We start from the raw sequence: 17,130 nt of genomic DNA on the forward strand, positions 1-17,130 counted from the left end.
AAAAACTTCTAAGGATCCTCCAGACCCTTACCTGTACGAAACATGTCTAAGCGACTATCTTCAAGACGTAGAGAGTATGCCAGTTTTTTGTATTCGCTCCAAGTAAACGTTTGGTATAATCGTGGTTGATTCGCTGTCGTAACCATCGCCTGTAGTGGCCCAATCTTTGCTTGGAGCGGCGGTCCAGCAAAGAATGATGTCGAGAGCCTGCTTTCTTTTCCGTAAGTCAATGCTCTGTGCCTTACACTTATAAATCTCCCGTTCGTCATCACCTATAAAAAGAACCAACGACCGTATGGTTTTCTTTTACAATCTTACATTAAATGTTGTGACAAAAAATAAAAACAAGGAAGAGAAAAATTAAAAGACACCGACCTGCAACAAGTCTCCTACATTGACGCAGAAAGCTGAGGGGTCAGGGAAGACAGGGACCCACATGCCGTCTGGGTTGGACACTTGGAGGCCTCCTACACCGTTAGATCGAAGAACTGTTAAGATCTGCGGGTCGGTGTGTTCTCCGAAGCCAACCCTGGTCAGTGACACAGATTTATCAGAGTGTGTGGCTCCACCGAAAAACTGATCGGACGGTGGATAGTGATTCACCCTCAAAATGGAGTCACTATCGACGGAGCTGATCAACCTACTGAAGGTGTGAGGTGGGACCCCAAGTCCCTCAGCCGTCAGTTCTAATATCTCATGAGCCAACTGCCTAACTGCTTCTATGTAACAATTCACTGCCGAGCTGTCCAAACATATTTATACGTCACATATCATTAGTTGATATCATTTTTTTTGTTAATAATAGAAATATAAGAAAAATAACCAGAAACCTTAATGTTTCTACTTTCAGAAAAAAGGTTATGGTTTTTGTTGGGTATTGATGAACAAAATATTTATAAAGAAACATTAGAAAAATTAAATAAATAAGAATGGTGATGAAGAATTTAATATGATTACCAAAAAAAAATTGAATGGTAATGAAAATCTGTTGAGTTATGTTTGAACAAAACTGATGAAAAATGTGCATGAACATATTTCATTATTTGAAAATTCAACAGTCTTTTTCAAACATGGTAAAATTATATGTATTTTACATATTACCAAAAATAAGAGGTAATATTAGATGTATTCTCTAATAGTTTGGTATATATACATATATGCTTCATGTACAATGTATATTAGTAGACCCAATTATTGTCCATACACTGTTACTGAATACTGAGACAGACTGAGACTCTGTTACTCTAGCTAACTCCAGTATTGATTAAATCCCAAAAATAAATGAAAAACAAACCTATACCTAACTCAACTAAAAAGATGTGATTTTTGTTTATAGTTTATAGTATCAATAAAGTTAGTATAAGGTAACTGTCTGCATGTACGTAAATGTGTTAAATCAAATTTATGCATAGATTTATGTATATACAATATGCATTTAAACATAATTAACATAGACATTTTCTTGTCTACACTTGTTATATTTAAAAAACATAATAAATAAGTGCATTTGTCACATTTATATTTTCAAAGGTTCTTGATAGATAAACATGCATTTATTATTTATATATTTAAGTGAAGATTCAACTATACGATATGATACCGTATATTAATGGTCGTACATATGATTTTAGGTTTATTTGAGACTCAAACTCTCGAATCGTATAACTTTATAAATAAGGTTACACAATATACGTACCGGAAGGATGGCTTAGAGCGAAAAGCGGGGTCGTTGGTATGAAACAGCAAGTACTCGACCTCACCAGAGTCACCGTTGAGACCGATGTCCCTAAAGCCATAACGAAATGGCTGGTTAACCGATTCAACCGATTTCTTTTCGTGAACCGATTTAGCGAAGAAGTTAATGGACTCTTGCTCCATCCTTGAGATGATGGTTCGGTCAAAGCCGTGGTTGACCACCTTGAAAAAGCCGAGAGTCTCGCAGGCTTTGACTATCTGCATCGACACTCGTGATCTCTCCTGCGACATGTCTATTATTGGTATGCCTTTATCTGCGGCCACGATTTTCTGGGACCCTTTCACCATCTTTAGAGAGAGAGATTTTATTGAGAAGATGATTTCAAAAAAAAGAATTAGTGTAGGTCTGTATGTGTAGATATATTTATATACACAAAGAGAGAGAGAGAGAATTTTCGCGACCAAAAATGGTTATCACGTGCATGTATTAGGCACCAACGGGTTAATACTATTATTGGTGGAATCTTATAAATATTTAAGGTTGGTAATTAAAGATAAAAGAGAAATACTAATGCTTTGTTGAAGTTTTATCGCATCCTTTATACTTGCTAACACATTAGAAGTAAGACTTCATGTAGCTTTTTGGTTGTTATTTTGCAACTTATCCGTAACTTTAATTATTTTTTGCTTTTACTTTCGTACACAAATAAGTTTTGATGATTTTCACCAATTTACAGAAAAAAATTGCCCGACATGATTTAGTACCTGATGCAAAAACACTCGTTAAATAAGCTGAATTTATATACATGTACAACTAACTCCTTCTCTCTCTAAAATAAAAAAAAAACTCTAACTTCTCTTTAGAATTTCCAATCAGTCCTAACTCGGACGCCGGAAACTCTTCCTCCTTTCTCTACTCCTCTTTTTCTTTTTGCTCTCTTTCTCAATGTCTTATATATGCCAATAAGCAAGTTACTCTGGGTCTATGAGACTCTACCGGAGATTCCTTTTGCGTTGTGACGGTATCATGTTTTTGCTTTCACTGGAGTAACGGTGAGGCTCACAAAACGGCAGAAGAGGCAAGAATCGACCTTTAGGTCTAAGGATGAGTCAGATCTAGTTTTCTCCTTCTAAGATCTCCAACGAAGCCTTGCCGGTATAGGCGTGTGACTCTGTCTGACGCCTCCTTTTCCATGCAATGGTGATACATATTGAAGAGAGAACTCAAACGTCAGTGAACAAATTTGTGTCTTCCAGTTCAAGGGGACGACATGAATTAAGGTCAGCGAAGAAGGAGGGTCAACCGGAGGACATGAATTAAGTGGTTTACTTAGACATGATCATGCAAGACATAACAATAATCTAAATAAAGAAAAAAAAATAGATAGAGTAAGAAATATTGGAGTTATAATCGATCTCTCTGAAGGAGTTCTCTGACCTTCTCTCCAATGTCACTCAAAATATAAAAGCATAGCCTAAACAACGGCTCATAAAATATGTCTAAAACTCGCCAAGGGTCTTCTTAAAAATATGGAAACTTATAGGCCAAAGTGCATTTCTTGAAATATGGGTCAGCCTTTTCAAATCAGCATGGGTGTCGACCGGCACCAAAAGTGTGCTAACGACTTAAAAGCATAAACTAGATCTAAAACTCGCCATGGGTCTTCTTACAAATATGGAAACTTTTGGGTCAAAGTGAAATTCTTGAAATATTGTCGGCTTTGTTGAATCAGCATTGGTGTCGACCAACACCAGAGGAGTGTCGATCAACACTGTCTTCAAATATCGGCTCCGGCTTCAACTTTTGAACATAACTCCTCTTGATGCTCTTAGTGCCTCCATAATCTCTAAAGTGTTCCAAACGCACATGAACCTGTAAAGACTATAAAACGGACTCAGAACAAGTAATCAAAACTCTAAAACTGGACTATACCATGGTTAAAATCACTAAAAATCCAGTTATATCATTCTTATCATCGGTTAGAGAAGCGTAGATTTTCTATCCAGGTTCGTGTCCTGGATTTTAAGATTTAATAAAATTGAATAGTTTTCAACATAGATGAGTAAAAGTAGTTAATCATGATATTCTTTGGCTTAGGGTTTGACAACATATGTTGTAGTATTGTATGTATTCTTAGGATTAGATTTTGGAAAGCTTAAATGTTTTTTTGAAAAAATAAAATTTTACCTATGTGTTTATTTCTGTGTATAGTAAACACTTTTTAAGTTTATTTTGATTTTATGAAGTGTTTAGTTAGTTAATTTAGTTTAGGGGTTATGTTTAGGGTCTAGATGACTAACATGTAAGTTGTCTGTCGATTAGAAGACTTACTAGAAAGTCCTCTCAATCAAAAATATTTAACCTTATTGGAATTTTTGTCTCGATATATAAAGAAATATTTACACATTCTCTTTCCTCCTCTCAAATGGCTGCAACAAAAATGATATGTTCCTCATTCTAAACCTCTCCAACCTTTCTCTAATCTCTTTAAACTCATAAACACCAAACTTTATATCAATTTATTGTTTTTGTCTCGTGTCTTTCTCACTAGTTTATCTTGTTTTGCAGGCTTTTCATCACATGGTTCTCATCTTCCACTCATTTAAAAGTAGATCTATTAATTTTAGATATGTATTTTTTGTGTGTTCTATAAAGGTAGATCTATCTAATCTTCCATTCATTTTCTCTGTTTTTAAGCCATTTGAACGTTTTTTATATGCATGTTTTTCAGATCTGGGTTTGATATACATATTTTTCATATCTGGAGTAGACTTTGGTAGACTTATGGGGAAGTCTTCTTGGAAGTCTTCTAAAATATAATGCGCTAGAAGACTTCGTTAGAAGACTTCCAAGAAGTCTTCTAACGAAGTCTTCTCACATGTCCTCCTTTCATAACATATCTGAGCATTTTGGTAAGTTGTTATATCTGATTTTTCTTCATTTTGGTAACCTCCTGTTGCATAAAGTTCATACATTTTTCCCAAACTAAAACTCTGCAAACCCACTCTAATCTCTTTGACGTGAAAACACCAAAATTTATATGAATTTTTTATTTTTGTCTCATGTCTTTCTCACTAATCTATCTTTTTGTTGCATGTTTTTAACCAAATAGTTCTCATCTTCCACTTGGATATGTAGGTTGTGTGTTCTATAAAAGTATATCTATATAATCTTCCATACATTTCTTTGTTTTTAAACCATTTGAACGTTTTTTGATATACAGGTTTTTCAGATCTGGGGTTTGATATACATGTTTTTCAGATCTGGGGTTGATATATATGTTTTCAAATCTGGAGCAGACTTTAGAAGATTTATATAGGAAGTCTTCTGAAAGACTTCCTGGAAGTCTTCTTACGCATTATATTTTAGAAGACTTCCGAGAAGACTTCTCATAAGTCTTCCAAAGACTTCCGAGAAGACTTCTCATAAGTCTTCCAAAGTCTTCTAAAATATAATGTGCTAGAAGACTACATGAGAGTACAAGACTACATGAGAGTCTTCTGACGGAGTCTTCTTCCATATCAAGTGGAGTCCAAGCTTGTCTTTGTAGATGAATGATCTATAATAGTTTTGTTTGTGCTATGTTTTGTGATTTGCATGTGTACTCCTTTAGTTGTGATTTTTTTTTGTAAATTTGAAGAGATATTAATAAGAAAATTTGGTAAATATATTCATATTCCGCAATATTATCTTGCCAAAATTACTTGACATAATTAAAGTTATTGATACAACTTCTATAGCAAAACACAATAACACAAAAAAATAATCAAATTTATTACAACTAAGGGAGAAGAATTCTCAAGAAAACTTAGTCAAATTCACAAAAAATAAACCATTACATAAGTTCAAAGATAGAACACTTTCATTAGAAGTCTTATGGGAAGTCTTCTCGGAAGACTTAAATTTAAAGAGGGAAACTGAAATATAAACGACAAATTTAAGCGAAAAATTAAAATTTAAGCAGGAAACTCAAAATTTTAAGTGAAAATTGAAATTTCATATCTTATGTTCTAAGAAGACACATTAAACCATGTTTCTTGATATTCTTGAAGTTACTAAACACTTTTGAAAATTAAATAACCATATCTTAAAGTTACTTAACCAATTTACAAAAACTAACATAGAAGACTTCCAATCTGGAACATTAATACACATGAATGTCGGTAAACTCATAATTAAAACCAATTAAGTTATAAATTTCATTTAGGAGCTCAAATATCGACTAATATACATGAATTAACAAAAAAATATTAAAAAGTCTTTATAGTTTTTGAGAAAATGAAATTTTATTAAACATTGATGCAGACAACTTCCACGGAAGTCATCTAGGGTAAACGGGTTAGGTTTTGCATTTGACTGGATGAAGTCAGAAATTTGACTTTTCCTGTAAGTCGTCTCAGGTTAGTTTTGCAATTGAAAAATAAAGCAAAAAAAAATATTTTTTCTAGACGACTTACACGGAAGTCGTCCGTTAGATGACTTACACGAAAGTCATCCAGGAAAAGTCAAATTTCTGACACAGTCCGGTCAAATGCAAAAGTAACTCGTTTCCCCTAGACGACTTACATGAAAGTTGTCTCAAATTTTTTTTTAACAAACAAAGATGGACGACTTCAATGTAAGTCGTCTCTAAAACACATTTAAAAGTCAATTGCAAAACTAACATCTGCATTGAGCAGAAGACTTCCATGTAAGTTGTTTACAGCCAAAAGACTTGCTCGGAAGTCGTCTGGGCGAACATATCTGGAAAAAAAATTGATTTCATAGTTTCAACCAGTGAGATAACTTGTTTCACACACATAAGTCTTCTCCAAGCACCCAGAATCTCAAGCAAAAGTGACCCACCAAGAATCGTAATCTTCAATAGCTCTATGAACCATAAAACTTTTAGAATCAAATTCTTGGGTTTTTTTTAGATGAATATGGAGAGAAGATGAAAGAGATGTTTTTTTAGTTCATAAGAATTGAGAAAAAGAAGTATAAATCGATTTGAAGTGCATTAAGAGCTTTAAATTGGTTGTTCATGGTGGTTGGTGTATTGATGGCAATGACAATCTTGTAAGTATTTGAAGATGATGAGGTTGAAAAAGTAAAAATGTCATTTTTGGAAAAAAAATAATGGCATTTTCGTGAATAATCTAAATTTGTGGGGTAAATAGGACAAATGAAATGTCCCAAAAAACATAATTTAGTTTTTTGGTTGACTTTGAGTTTTGAGTCAATTTTGCAAAAAAAAAAAAACCAAAATAAATTATGCGAATTTGGTGTAAATGGGTAGTTCAAAAAAAAGAATTTAGTGTAAATGTTTTCACTTGTTTAAAGTGCAGGAAAAATTACTCTCTTTTTTTATTTCTTTAATTTTAAAATAAATAGCTGAAATGTTATTTCTCTTGATTGGTATCAAAAAGGGAAAATGAAAGTAAGAACTATTTTTAGAGTAAAATTTTACTCAAAGGTATATGAAATCACACTAAGATTATTTTAAGTAGGAATAGAACTATTCTCCAAATATTCTTTGTAAACTTCTTTCACATATATTAATTTGTATTCCTCGGGATATTCGTCTAAACAAAGACTTCCAGGCTAAAGTAGAACCGCAAATTCCCAATTTTGCAAAAGAAGTTGACCTCTTTACTATACAATAAGACAATATACATAAAAAAACATTTGTATTACCTTTTCCGCGAATATTATACTTTGCTTTAGTTGCATAAATAACAGACAACCTACGTGGGATTATATAATAACCGACCGGCATAGTATTCTTTCTCTACATAATTCGCAACAAAATACAGAATGATTTACAACTCGTGGAAAAGTAAACATTGGCGGTGATATCATATGGAAAGTTATTCTATTATACGACATTTCCTATTTGTTGGGTTCTTGAGACTATAAAGATTTTGGTTATGCTTTCAAATAAACCATAACTCAACATTGTCAAATCCAAATAAAATAAAAAAATAGCTGTCTTTGAATTTGGTCGGATCAAGTTCATGGGAACCAGTGGTACATTCCTATATATGGAACATTGTTCTCACATATACACAAATTTACTGATCACCAAATGCCACATTTATATTATAAACTGGTTCAGTTTTCGTAGCCAGGCTTTTATGGGTAGCTTCACTGACTCGAATTAATTTAAAATTTCCATATATAGCCCACTTCCAATAGTTTGAATATGTTATGATAACGTGATCGATAATATTTTGAATGATAAGTGAAAAAAATATTGATATTAAAACCTAATTTGACCTTTGAAGAAAACCATATGTTTTTGATCACTTGTTTTGTCGAGATTCTAAGGCTGATCAGCGGCGGATCTATGAATAGTTTTTACCCGGAGCAAAACTATAAAATATTAGTAATACATTTGTAAATTCAAATTTTCATCAGGAGTAATTATTAAAATTCAATACAAAATAACACTAACTAAAAGTAATCATAGTGGACAGCTGCCACATCCACTCTCCACCTACCTCCGCCCATGCGGCTGATATAATTTGATCCAGAAACAAAAATCAAACATGCAAACTCGCTAACACATTTACTGAAGAACTCGTTTACGTGAATTTCTGGAACTGAAAACAATATAAGAAAAAGGCAAAAAACCAATAAAATAGACACAATGTAATTGTGTAATCAGAGTTTATCTACAATGAATATGTCAAGCACATATTTGCATAAGAGAAAAGATACCACACAAACTCCTTTTATATAAATCTTACAAATTAGCTTACTTGCATAAGAGAAAAGAGACGACAACAACTACACGAAGTTTATGTTAATACATATCACATGCACAAAGTAAATAATAATATGGTGGCAACATCATAATCGGATTTAATTGATTTTAAGCTAAGTTAATGGGATCAATCCGTAATTTACTAAATTTAATAATTTATTAAGTTTAATAAACTTAATTAATTTTGTTAATAAACTTAATAATTTATTAAACTTACTTAATAAACTTAATAAATTTATTAAACTTGTAAAAATTAATAAATTTATTAAACTTAATAAAATTAATCATTTATTAATAAACTTAATAAACTTAGTCATTTATTAATAAACTTATTAAACTTAATCATTTATTAATAAACTTAATCATTTAATAAAGTTAATAAATTTATTAAATTTATTAGTTTTAATAATTTTATTAAGTTTATTAATTTTAATAAATTTATTAAGTTTGATAAATTTATTAAGTTTATTAAGTTTATTAAATTATTAAGTTTAGTAAATTTATTAAGTATAATAAATTATTAAGTTTATTAACTTAAAGTTTATTAAATTACTAAGTTTATTAATAAAATCAATTAAGTTTATTAAACTTAATAAACCATTAAGTTTATTGAGTTTAAGTTTATTAAGTTTATTAAATTATTAAGTTTCTTAAGTTTAATAAATTTATTAATTATAATAAATTATTAAGTTTATTAAGTTAAAGTTTATTAAATATACTAAATTTATTAATACAATCAATTCAGTTTATTAAACTTAATAAATCATCAAGTTTATTAAGTTTAGTAAATTACGGATTGACCCCATTAACTTAGCTTAAAATCAGTTAAATCCGATTGTGATGTTACCACCATATTATTATTTACTTCGTATATGTGACATTTATTAACATAAACTTCGTGTAGTTGTTGACACATTTTCATATATTGGATGATTTCCACTATATTAGTGTAAACTTCGTGTAGTTAGGAAACTTTTTTCCTTTAAATAATGAAAGTAAATTACATTAACCTAGTTGTATTAGGGTTTCATACGTCTTTTCATAAAACCAATTAGGAATATTTGCAAAATAGTTTCAAATTTCATAACAGCATGAAAATAATATTTCGAGAATATCAATAACACCATAAAAATTGTATTTCCTTTTTCTAATGTGACTTCCTGTCTTGGTTCAAGCTATTTGATCTTGATCCTGAAATAAGTCCTTGATGGATTGCTTGACAGAGTCCTTGACGAATCCAAAAAACTCTACTTTGATGATATCAAACATTATCCACCACTTATGTCATGCAAAATTATGTCTTCCTAGGCAACACCAATCCTCCTTAGTGTTTGGCCATACCGAGAAATTCCACACCCTCCTAAAACTTCTTAACGTGAACCACATTGGCTAAAATATCAGCAAGATTCTTTCAAGTACAAATCTTCTTTACATTTACATCTCCTTGGCGGATAATATTGATGATGAAGTGCATCATTCTGTTGATATGCTTAGTCTTTTCATGATACACATTTTTCTTTGCTAGACACAGTGCATTTTGAGAGCACACGATATCAAAATTTTGTCTTGCATGAATCTTAGCTCGTCCGCTAAGCCCCTTAACCACATTCCTTATTTGACAGTGTCAACCAATGTCATATTCTCTGCTTCAGTCATTGACATAGTTGCTACACTTTGTAGACTTGATCTTCAGCTGATTGTATTACTACCAGCCATGAAAACACACTACAAGAATATCTACATTCTTAGCGCGGAAATAATGCTATTGTAGGTGTTTCATAGCAAATTCGTAAATGTTAAGTCATCGGCAGCCATCAAAGGTATCTTCTCCCCCCTATGATAATATTTTTTTTAACGCTACGAAATATGAAGATATGTAGCAATAGTTGTATGATGTTATTAACTTAAATATAACACTAAATTTTTGATACAAATTGATTACAATTCATATTTCGTGTTATGATTGGTCCTTATACAATAAACCAAAAATAATTATAATTAAAAATAAAAATAATTGAAAATTAATCTGAAAATTATTTGGCTAAAATATCAGCAAGATTCCTTGAAGTACAAATCTTCTTTACATTTACATCTCCTTGACCGATAATATTATGATGAAGTGCATCTTTCTGCTGATGTGCTTAGTCCTTTCATGATACACATTGTTTTTTGCTAGACACAGTGCATTTTGAGAGTCACACAATATCTAAATTTGTGTCTTGTTTGAATCTTAGCTCGTCCGCTAAGCCCCTTAATCACATTCCTTATTTGACAGTGTCAACCAATGTCATATTCTCTGCTTCAGTCATTGACATAGCTGCTACACTTTGTAGACTTGATCTCCAGCTGATTGTATTACTACCAGCCACGAAAACACACTACAAGAATATGTACATTCTTAGCGCAAAAATATGCTATTTTAGGTGTTTTCATAGCAAATTCGTAAATGTTAAGTCATCGACAACCATCATAGGTACTTCCCTCTACGATAATATTTTTTTTAACGCTACGAAATATGAAGATACGATAGCAATAGTTGTATGATGTTATTAACTTAAATATAGCACTACATTTTTGATACAAATTGATTACAATTCATATTTCGTGTTATGATTGGTCCTTCTATAATAAACCAAAAATAATCTATACTCTTAAAGCAGAATCCCTCCTATGATTCTGCTTTTATTTTCTCCTATAATTACAAGGCATGCCACTGGATTTTTCTTTAGTAAAATAAATAAAAATAAGAGAAATACCAGAATATATCAAGCGTATTTCCAAAACAATCGTCGCATATACAATTCGGATTTCATTTACTGCACCTACTCTTCATGAAACTTCGCCATAAGGCCCAAAACTTGCATATATTAAAAACAAGCCATTACGTTATTGAGTTTGATCATAAACTCAAAAGTGAATGGAACCACCAGAAACATTTCTCTTTAGATATTACAAATGTGCCATTCATATTTTAATATCATAAAACAAAACTGTAAATACCAATGCATATACTCATTTGGCACTATGATTTACAACTACTATCAACTCATCAATTTAATTATATCAGTGTTTAAAATACATACTTAAACGTATATGATATAACCATGGCTGGCCTTGGGCTAAAGCCCATAAAGCAAGGGCTTTAGGCACCAATATATATATATATTTATTAGGGACGCCAATTATCTGAAAGCATCACTTTAGTCTAGTGGTCTTAGACATTCTTATCCCGACCAACAGGTAGCCGTTTCGAATGATATTGCCTTCATCCTCTTTGTTAATACTTTTTATTACCTTTTTGATATTCATCAAAGATATGGACAATTTTATTACCATTTCCAATAGTTCTAGTTTCTTTTCTTATAAGTTGTAGTAGATGCATATTATTAGATAATAAATTTAATTAAAACAGATCTAATTAATTTTTTTTACTTTATTAAAGACAATTTTATTTTTTTTCTAGTTCTTCTTTTCTATCTCTTTCAGCTAATACTTACTAGAATACATGTATTAACAAGATATAGTATAATAATTAACTTGAATTAAAAATTATTCGTATTAACAATGAAATTGTGATTAATTTTTGTAGGAAAGCATGCATCTTCTATTATGCCTTTTTATCATTTCTTCTTTCTTATTTTTGTAAATTTAAAAACTTTTGAAATTCAAACACATAAAATTATCTTAGAATTTTAATATTCAATGAAACTCTATAATGCTTCTCAAATTTACAAATTGAAATATTGACGTTGAAGTGACTCTATAATATGTTTTGCTCTATTTTATAAATTTTATTTTTTTATTTTGAGAATTAGTAGAAAAAGTTATCAAGAAATAAAATTTAAAATTATTCAAGTGAACTAATATAAATAATAGGGCTGGGCAAATAAATCGAACCCGAAAATCCGAACCGAACCCGATCCGATAAAAATGAATCCGAACCGATTCGAACCCGATATAAATACCGAATGGATCCTGTTTTTTGGTATATTGAGTTATGGGTATTATCCGAACCGAACCCGGACCTAAATGGATATCCGATAGAACCCGAAACATTTAAAATCACAAAAAAAAACTTCTACCAAATATGATCTTAATTCTTAATATGTATCCAAAATACTTTAAGATTTTATTGAACTTCTAAAATAATTATCTATTATATGAAGGTTGATTGTGGAATGTGGCGGTTGAAACCTAAAGTTTTTTTTGGGTTTTGTTTTCATTGAATAATGTTTCTCATTTCATGAGAACTTAGTTTTTGTTTTATGATTTTATTTATCTAGTTTTTTTTCTATCACTAACTGTGTTTATCTTTCACTTGATTTTGAATGATCACGTTTGATTTTTTTTTTTAATCAATTTTACTTATGTTTTGGCTATTAAATTATGTATAAATCATGTATTTTAAATCCGAAGAACCGATTTCATTTATGTTTAAGTTACAAAATATGTACAAATCAGGTATTTTAAAACCGAAGAACCGATTGGGACCCGAACCCGAAAGTACAATGGGTTATACCGGTTCTTTGAAGATTTACTAACCCCGACCCGAACCCGATATAACCCGAACCGGTCCCAAACCAAACTTTTATATAACCCGAATGGGGTTGATTTTGATAAACCCGAAAAACCAAAACCCGAATGGATAAAACCGAAACCCGATTGGGACCCCGAATGCCCATGCCTAATAAATAATAACAAGTGATCTTTAGAATACGACTGCTTATCTTTCAACACACCAAATATAAGATAAGTAGCAAATATTTTTTTTTTGTTAAACAAAAATACAGTTTTAATAATATTTGGTACTATTTTGGTTACATGCTTAAAGTATTGTATATTTTTTTAATTATAGTCAAGGGGTAAAATTTTTGAGGTCCGCTTTAGGTGCCACCGTAGTCCGGACTGGCACTGGATATGACTTACATAATTTCAAAAGCAACCATTTGTCTTTTTTAGTTTGGTCATCATACTACAAAGTTATTCAAAGTTTCATACACACTTCTCAACATCAATGTCAATTTCATACTCAATTCTCTTTCGTATTGTATCTATTTTTTCATATCATATATCAAAAGTAAATATTATAATGCATATAGTTATTTCCCAATATCAATTCTAAAGTATTACAAATGTGTACTATAACTTGAGCAACATATACTAAAATTTCTCAACTTACGTGTTTTAGAAATTTAGAAAATTCCTATATGTTTTAGAAAATTTAAATTTAAATAATAATTTCAATCGTAAGAGAATTAAGTTTGGCGGTTTGCAAGTCACAAAATATCATATTTTAATTTTTCTTAATTTTAGTAATGTTGTTAGTTGTATAACTGTTTTGATAAGATCTTGCAAATTATTATCATATTATTTATAAATCGAATATACTCAAAAGAAGTCGACCATATTGCTTAAAATATTATACTACTATATTACATTATATATTTGAAAGATCTACTAAAATACTCCTCTTTAAATGCAAACCATCGCTAACTGTTAAACAATGCAAATTAAAATGATTTTGCTTGACCCATACTCTAGGGATTTCCAAACCAATCCAAACCCAATGGCGTATATTCCAAAGAATATTTCTTTATTTAAAAACTTTAAAATCGATTAACTTAATGCTATATATACAACCATGCATAGGGTAGTTTCTCATCTCTATTCCAAAAAAATATAGGGAAAATTGTTTTTAGAGCAAAAAAATGATAATTATGTCCATTTAGACTAATCTCATATATTTTATGTCCCATTAGGTTAATTATTTTCAAAATGGCAATAATGCCCTTAAAGTTGTAATTTATTTGTTTTTTTCGTTTTTTTTTTTAAAAATCAAATTTTTTAAAAAATATGAAAGTGAATATTCCTAAATATTTTATTTTTATATTTTGTAGGAACTGATTTCTTATCCGTAGAATACATCTAATTTGTGGAAATCGATTTCTACAGTTTTTTAGAATTATAGTAATATGTAGATTTTCATTTCTACATGTTTTAGATTTACATTAAATCTGTAGAAGTCGGTTTCTACGTGTTGTAGATTTATATTAATGTGTAGATTTAAAAATCGAATATACTCAAAAGAAGTCGACCATGTTGCTTAAAATATTATACTCCTATATTACATTACTAGGATCGGCCCGCCCTACGGGCGGGTTGTGAATTATAAAATAATCTTGAAACTAAAATTATAAGTATAATAAACCTTGGTTGTTCATAGGGTTCATATTATTATAGTTATCGGAGGGAGACGTGCTCGGGAGTTTGATGGTTTGTTTGAGTTTTGTTATATGTTGTTAAGTAATAGGTAGATACATGAGATTTAGATTATTGGAGTATGGGCAAAGGAATAACAAATGAACATATACTATGATTTTTTATCTTATCCGTATGGAAATAATGGAATGTTAGTTACTTCGTTGGAATGAGTTGGTTAATGACATATATATCTATCTTTATTATGTGTGTATTGGTTTTTTATACCTATATATTACTACTATCTGAGTATTTGAGTATTTTTTTTTGTGGAAAATAATTTTAAAATATTTATGATGTTTAGTTGTGCCATTATTTATCACATTATGCATATGTTATACGTTCGCTATAATATGGAAACCCATGTTGATCAATTGTTTGTGGGCCTGATGGGCCTACCGTCTAATTGGATCAGTTTGGGCCTTTTTGGACATAATGGAGTTGGGGTTTTCCGGACCGAATACGGTGATAAAATAAAATTTGGAATTGCTTGGTAATATCTTCATGCGGAATTCACTTGGATCTATGGAATGACGTGGGAAAGATGTAGATGTGTGCGTTTGTGTTTGATTAGGGTCGTAGTCGCAATTGCATTGTATGCGAATTTGTAGTACGTAGGTAATGACAATACGTATTTACGTGGGTCCGACGCAACCGAACTTATATACATGCAGCTGCAATTATCAGTTCGAGTGACCCGGTCTGGATTTGAATATCTATAGGTTAATATGTTAATTATGTAGTTTTTTTTTTCAGATTTTTCTAAATTTATTTGTTTTTATGGAAATATTCAATTTACCAGAGTAAGTTAAGTGTCGTTGTTTTCTTTATTGGATAATTAACTTCTTTTTTTTTTGATTTTTGATTCTTCATTAAATAAAACAGAAATCTGAATTGCTTGAGCATAAACTCAACATAACAGGAAAATATTAAAAAAAAAAACTGATAGGAGATTCCATTTAATAGCTTAAATGGAAATTTTAAAAAGAACATGAAAACATGATTCTGGTTCAACCGCCTTCATCGTGTACTGAAAAACTCCTCAAGCAGCTGCAGACGCTGGGTTGAGCCCTAAGGCCATCTCGAAAAACTCTGTCATGAGGTAGGCGTGGTAACATTTGAAGCAGACTGTGTTGACCCCCGGTGGATGGCAATTGAGTTCTGGTTCCATGCTTATGAGGGAGTCCACGTACACGTCTTTCATTTCCACGGTAAGATGACTCAATGATGCCTGGACGCTCTCCCAGCTCGTCTCAACGGAGTCAAGACCAATAGCGTCAGTCAACTTCGAAAGTATCTTCTTCCCCTTGTTGATCATACCCGTGGCCATGAGAAGAACACCGTAAAGGTATATATGGACAACATATATAACAAAGTCAACATGACAGTCACCTATCCAGCTTCAGAGTCACCATAACACGATTCTTCTCCTCTGGAGGATCGCAAACCGTGCTCTTCACACTCAATATCTCACCTATGATGTCTACATCAAATTCGAAACCGGTATTATTTTCTTACAAAGTCAGACTGATCATAACTCTATGTACTAAGAGCATCAACAACATATAAGGACGTTTCAGTTGTGATCAACATACCTGGTAGCTGAGTGTTAGTATTGGCAAGACCAATCAGCTCCGAATGGGTGCGGAACCGGAATGCTTCATCTGGCAAGGGAGAGCCAGGTTCGGTCAACTCCTGGAATGAAGTGGACTCGTTGAACCGGATCATCAAAGACGAATCAGTGAGCCGAAAATTCTGCGCGCATCTGGAGACATCAAAACCGGACACGGAAAACATTGTCCCGGCACAGAGCATTTCCCGGAACTGTGGGAGACGGCCAGCACTGATCGTGACTTGCATCACAGTCGACTGAAACACAGTAAAGAATATATCAGTGCTACAACGGTATAAACACAAACGGATCATCAGTACTATAAACATCAGGAACCAAGACCTAGATAACAATCAGCAGGATCAATGCCAAAACCAAATCTTTATATAAAAAAAATCACGTTACGGCTAATGTATAATATTAGATCAGATCAGTAACATTCGTATATTTCTAGAACAAAGAACATATGGGAAAATCAATATTTCTATAAAATATTAGTCAAACGCATAATCACTTTACAGCTATACAATATCAGATCGGATCAGTAAGTCTCGTATATTTATAGAACAAAGAACATATGAAAAATCAACATTTCTAAAAAATATTATACAAACGCGTTCAGATCTAATCAGGATGGGGAACTTACGTTGATATCAACCATGAGCAGATCCATCCACATTAGCTCTCCACCACGCTTAACGTTCCTAGCCTCCCAGAATCGAAGCAGTCTCGCCTCCACAACAGATGAGCACCGCCCAGTCTTGAGATCGGAAAACAAAACCTTCGCCATGGCCATTGAAAAAGATGAGGGGTCAG

The 17,130-nt window shown here is 31.7% G+C and overlaps 3 protein-coding genes across 3 annotated transcripts in view; all 3 read right to left on the reverse strand.

Annotated features, from left to right (window-relative positions):
- LOC103868699 (gibberellin 2-beta-dioxygenase 4) overlaps window positions 1-8,806 on the reverse strand; it is a 36,792-nt gene extending 27,986 nt beyond the window's left edge. The window contains exons 1-3 of the mRNA XM_033292076.1: window positions 1,697-8,806; window positions 376-742; window positions 32-272 (exon numbers count right to left, since the gene is read on the reverse strand). Coding sequence (XP_033147967.1) covers window positions 32-272; window positions 376-742; window positions 1,697-2,043 — 955 coding nt within the window. The 5' untranslated portion in view covers window positions 2,044-8,806. The remainder of the gene's footprint in view (window positions 1-31; window positions 273-375; window positions 743-1,696) is intronic.
- Window positions 8,807-9,265: 459 nt separating this feature from the next.
- LOC108871926 (ATP-dependent DNA helicase PIF1-like) overlaps window positions 9,266-17,130 on the reverse strand; it is a 32,511-nt gene continuing 24,646 nt past the window's right edge. Inside the window, exons 6-8 of the mRNA XM_033292064.1 lie at window positions 16,961-17,095; window positions 16,298-16,571; window positions 9,266-16,185 (exon numbers count right to left, since the gene is read on the reverse strand). The gene's annotated coding sequence lies outside the window, so the exon portion shown is untranslated. The remainder of the gene's footprint in view (window positions 16,186-16,297; window positions 16,572-16,960; window positions 17,096-17,130) is intronic.
- On the reverse strand, window positions 16,091-17,104 carry LOC117125669. Its single transcript, XM_033292633.1, has 3 exons — window positions 16,961-17,104; window positions 16,298-16,571; window positions 16,091-16,185 (listed from the first exon to the last, which is right to left on the reverse strand). The coding sequence occupies exons 1-3, from the start codon at window positions 17,102-17,104 to the stop codon at window positions 16,091-16,093; spliced, it is 513 nt and encodes a 170-aa protein (XP_033148524.1).

This window comes from Brassica rapa, chromosome A05, assembly GCF_000309985.2.
Source record: "Brassica rapa cultivar Chiifu-401-42 chromosome A05, CAAS_Brap_v3.01, whole genome shotgun sequence".
NCBI classification, from domain to species: domain Eukaryota; kingdom Viridiplantae; phylum Streptophyta; class Magnoliopsida; order Brassicales; family Brassicaceae; genus Brassica; species Brassica rapa.

Bases quoted from the DNA above. Each gene is read 5' to 3' on its own strand.
- LOC117125669 (XM_033292633.1), bottom strand. From the start codon at position 17,104: ATGGCGAAGGTTTTGTTTTCCGATCTCAAGACTGGGCGGTGCTCATCT. The intron at 16,572-16,960 runs GTAAGTTCCCCA...ACTGTGTTTCAG, and splicing joins TGCTCATGGTTGATATCAAC to TCGACTGTGATGCAAGTCAC. The intron at 16,186-16,297 runs GTATGTTGATCA...AATTTGATGTAG, and splicing joins TACTAACACTCAGCTACCAG to ACATCATAGGTGAGATATTG.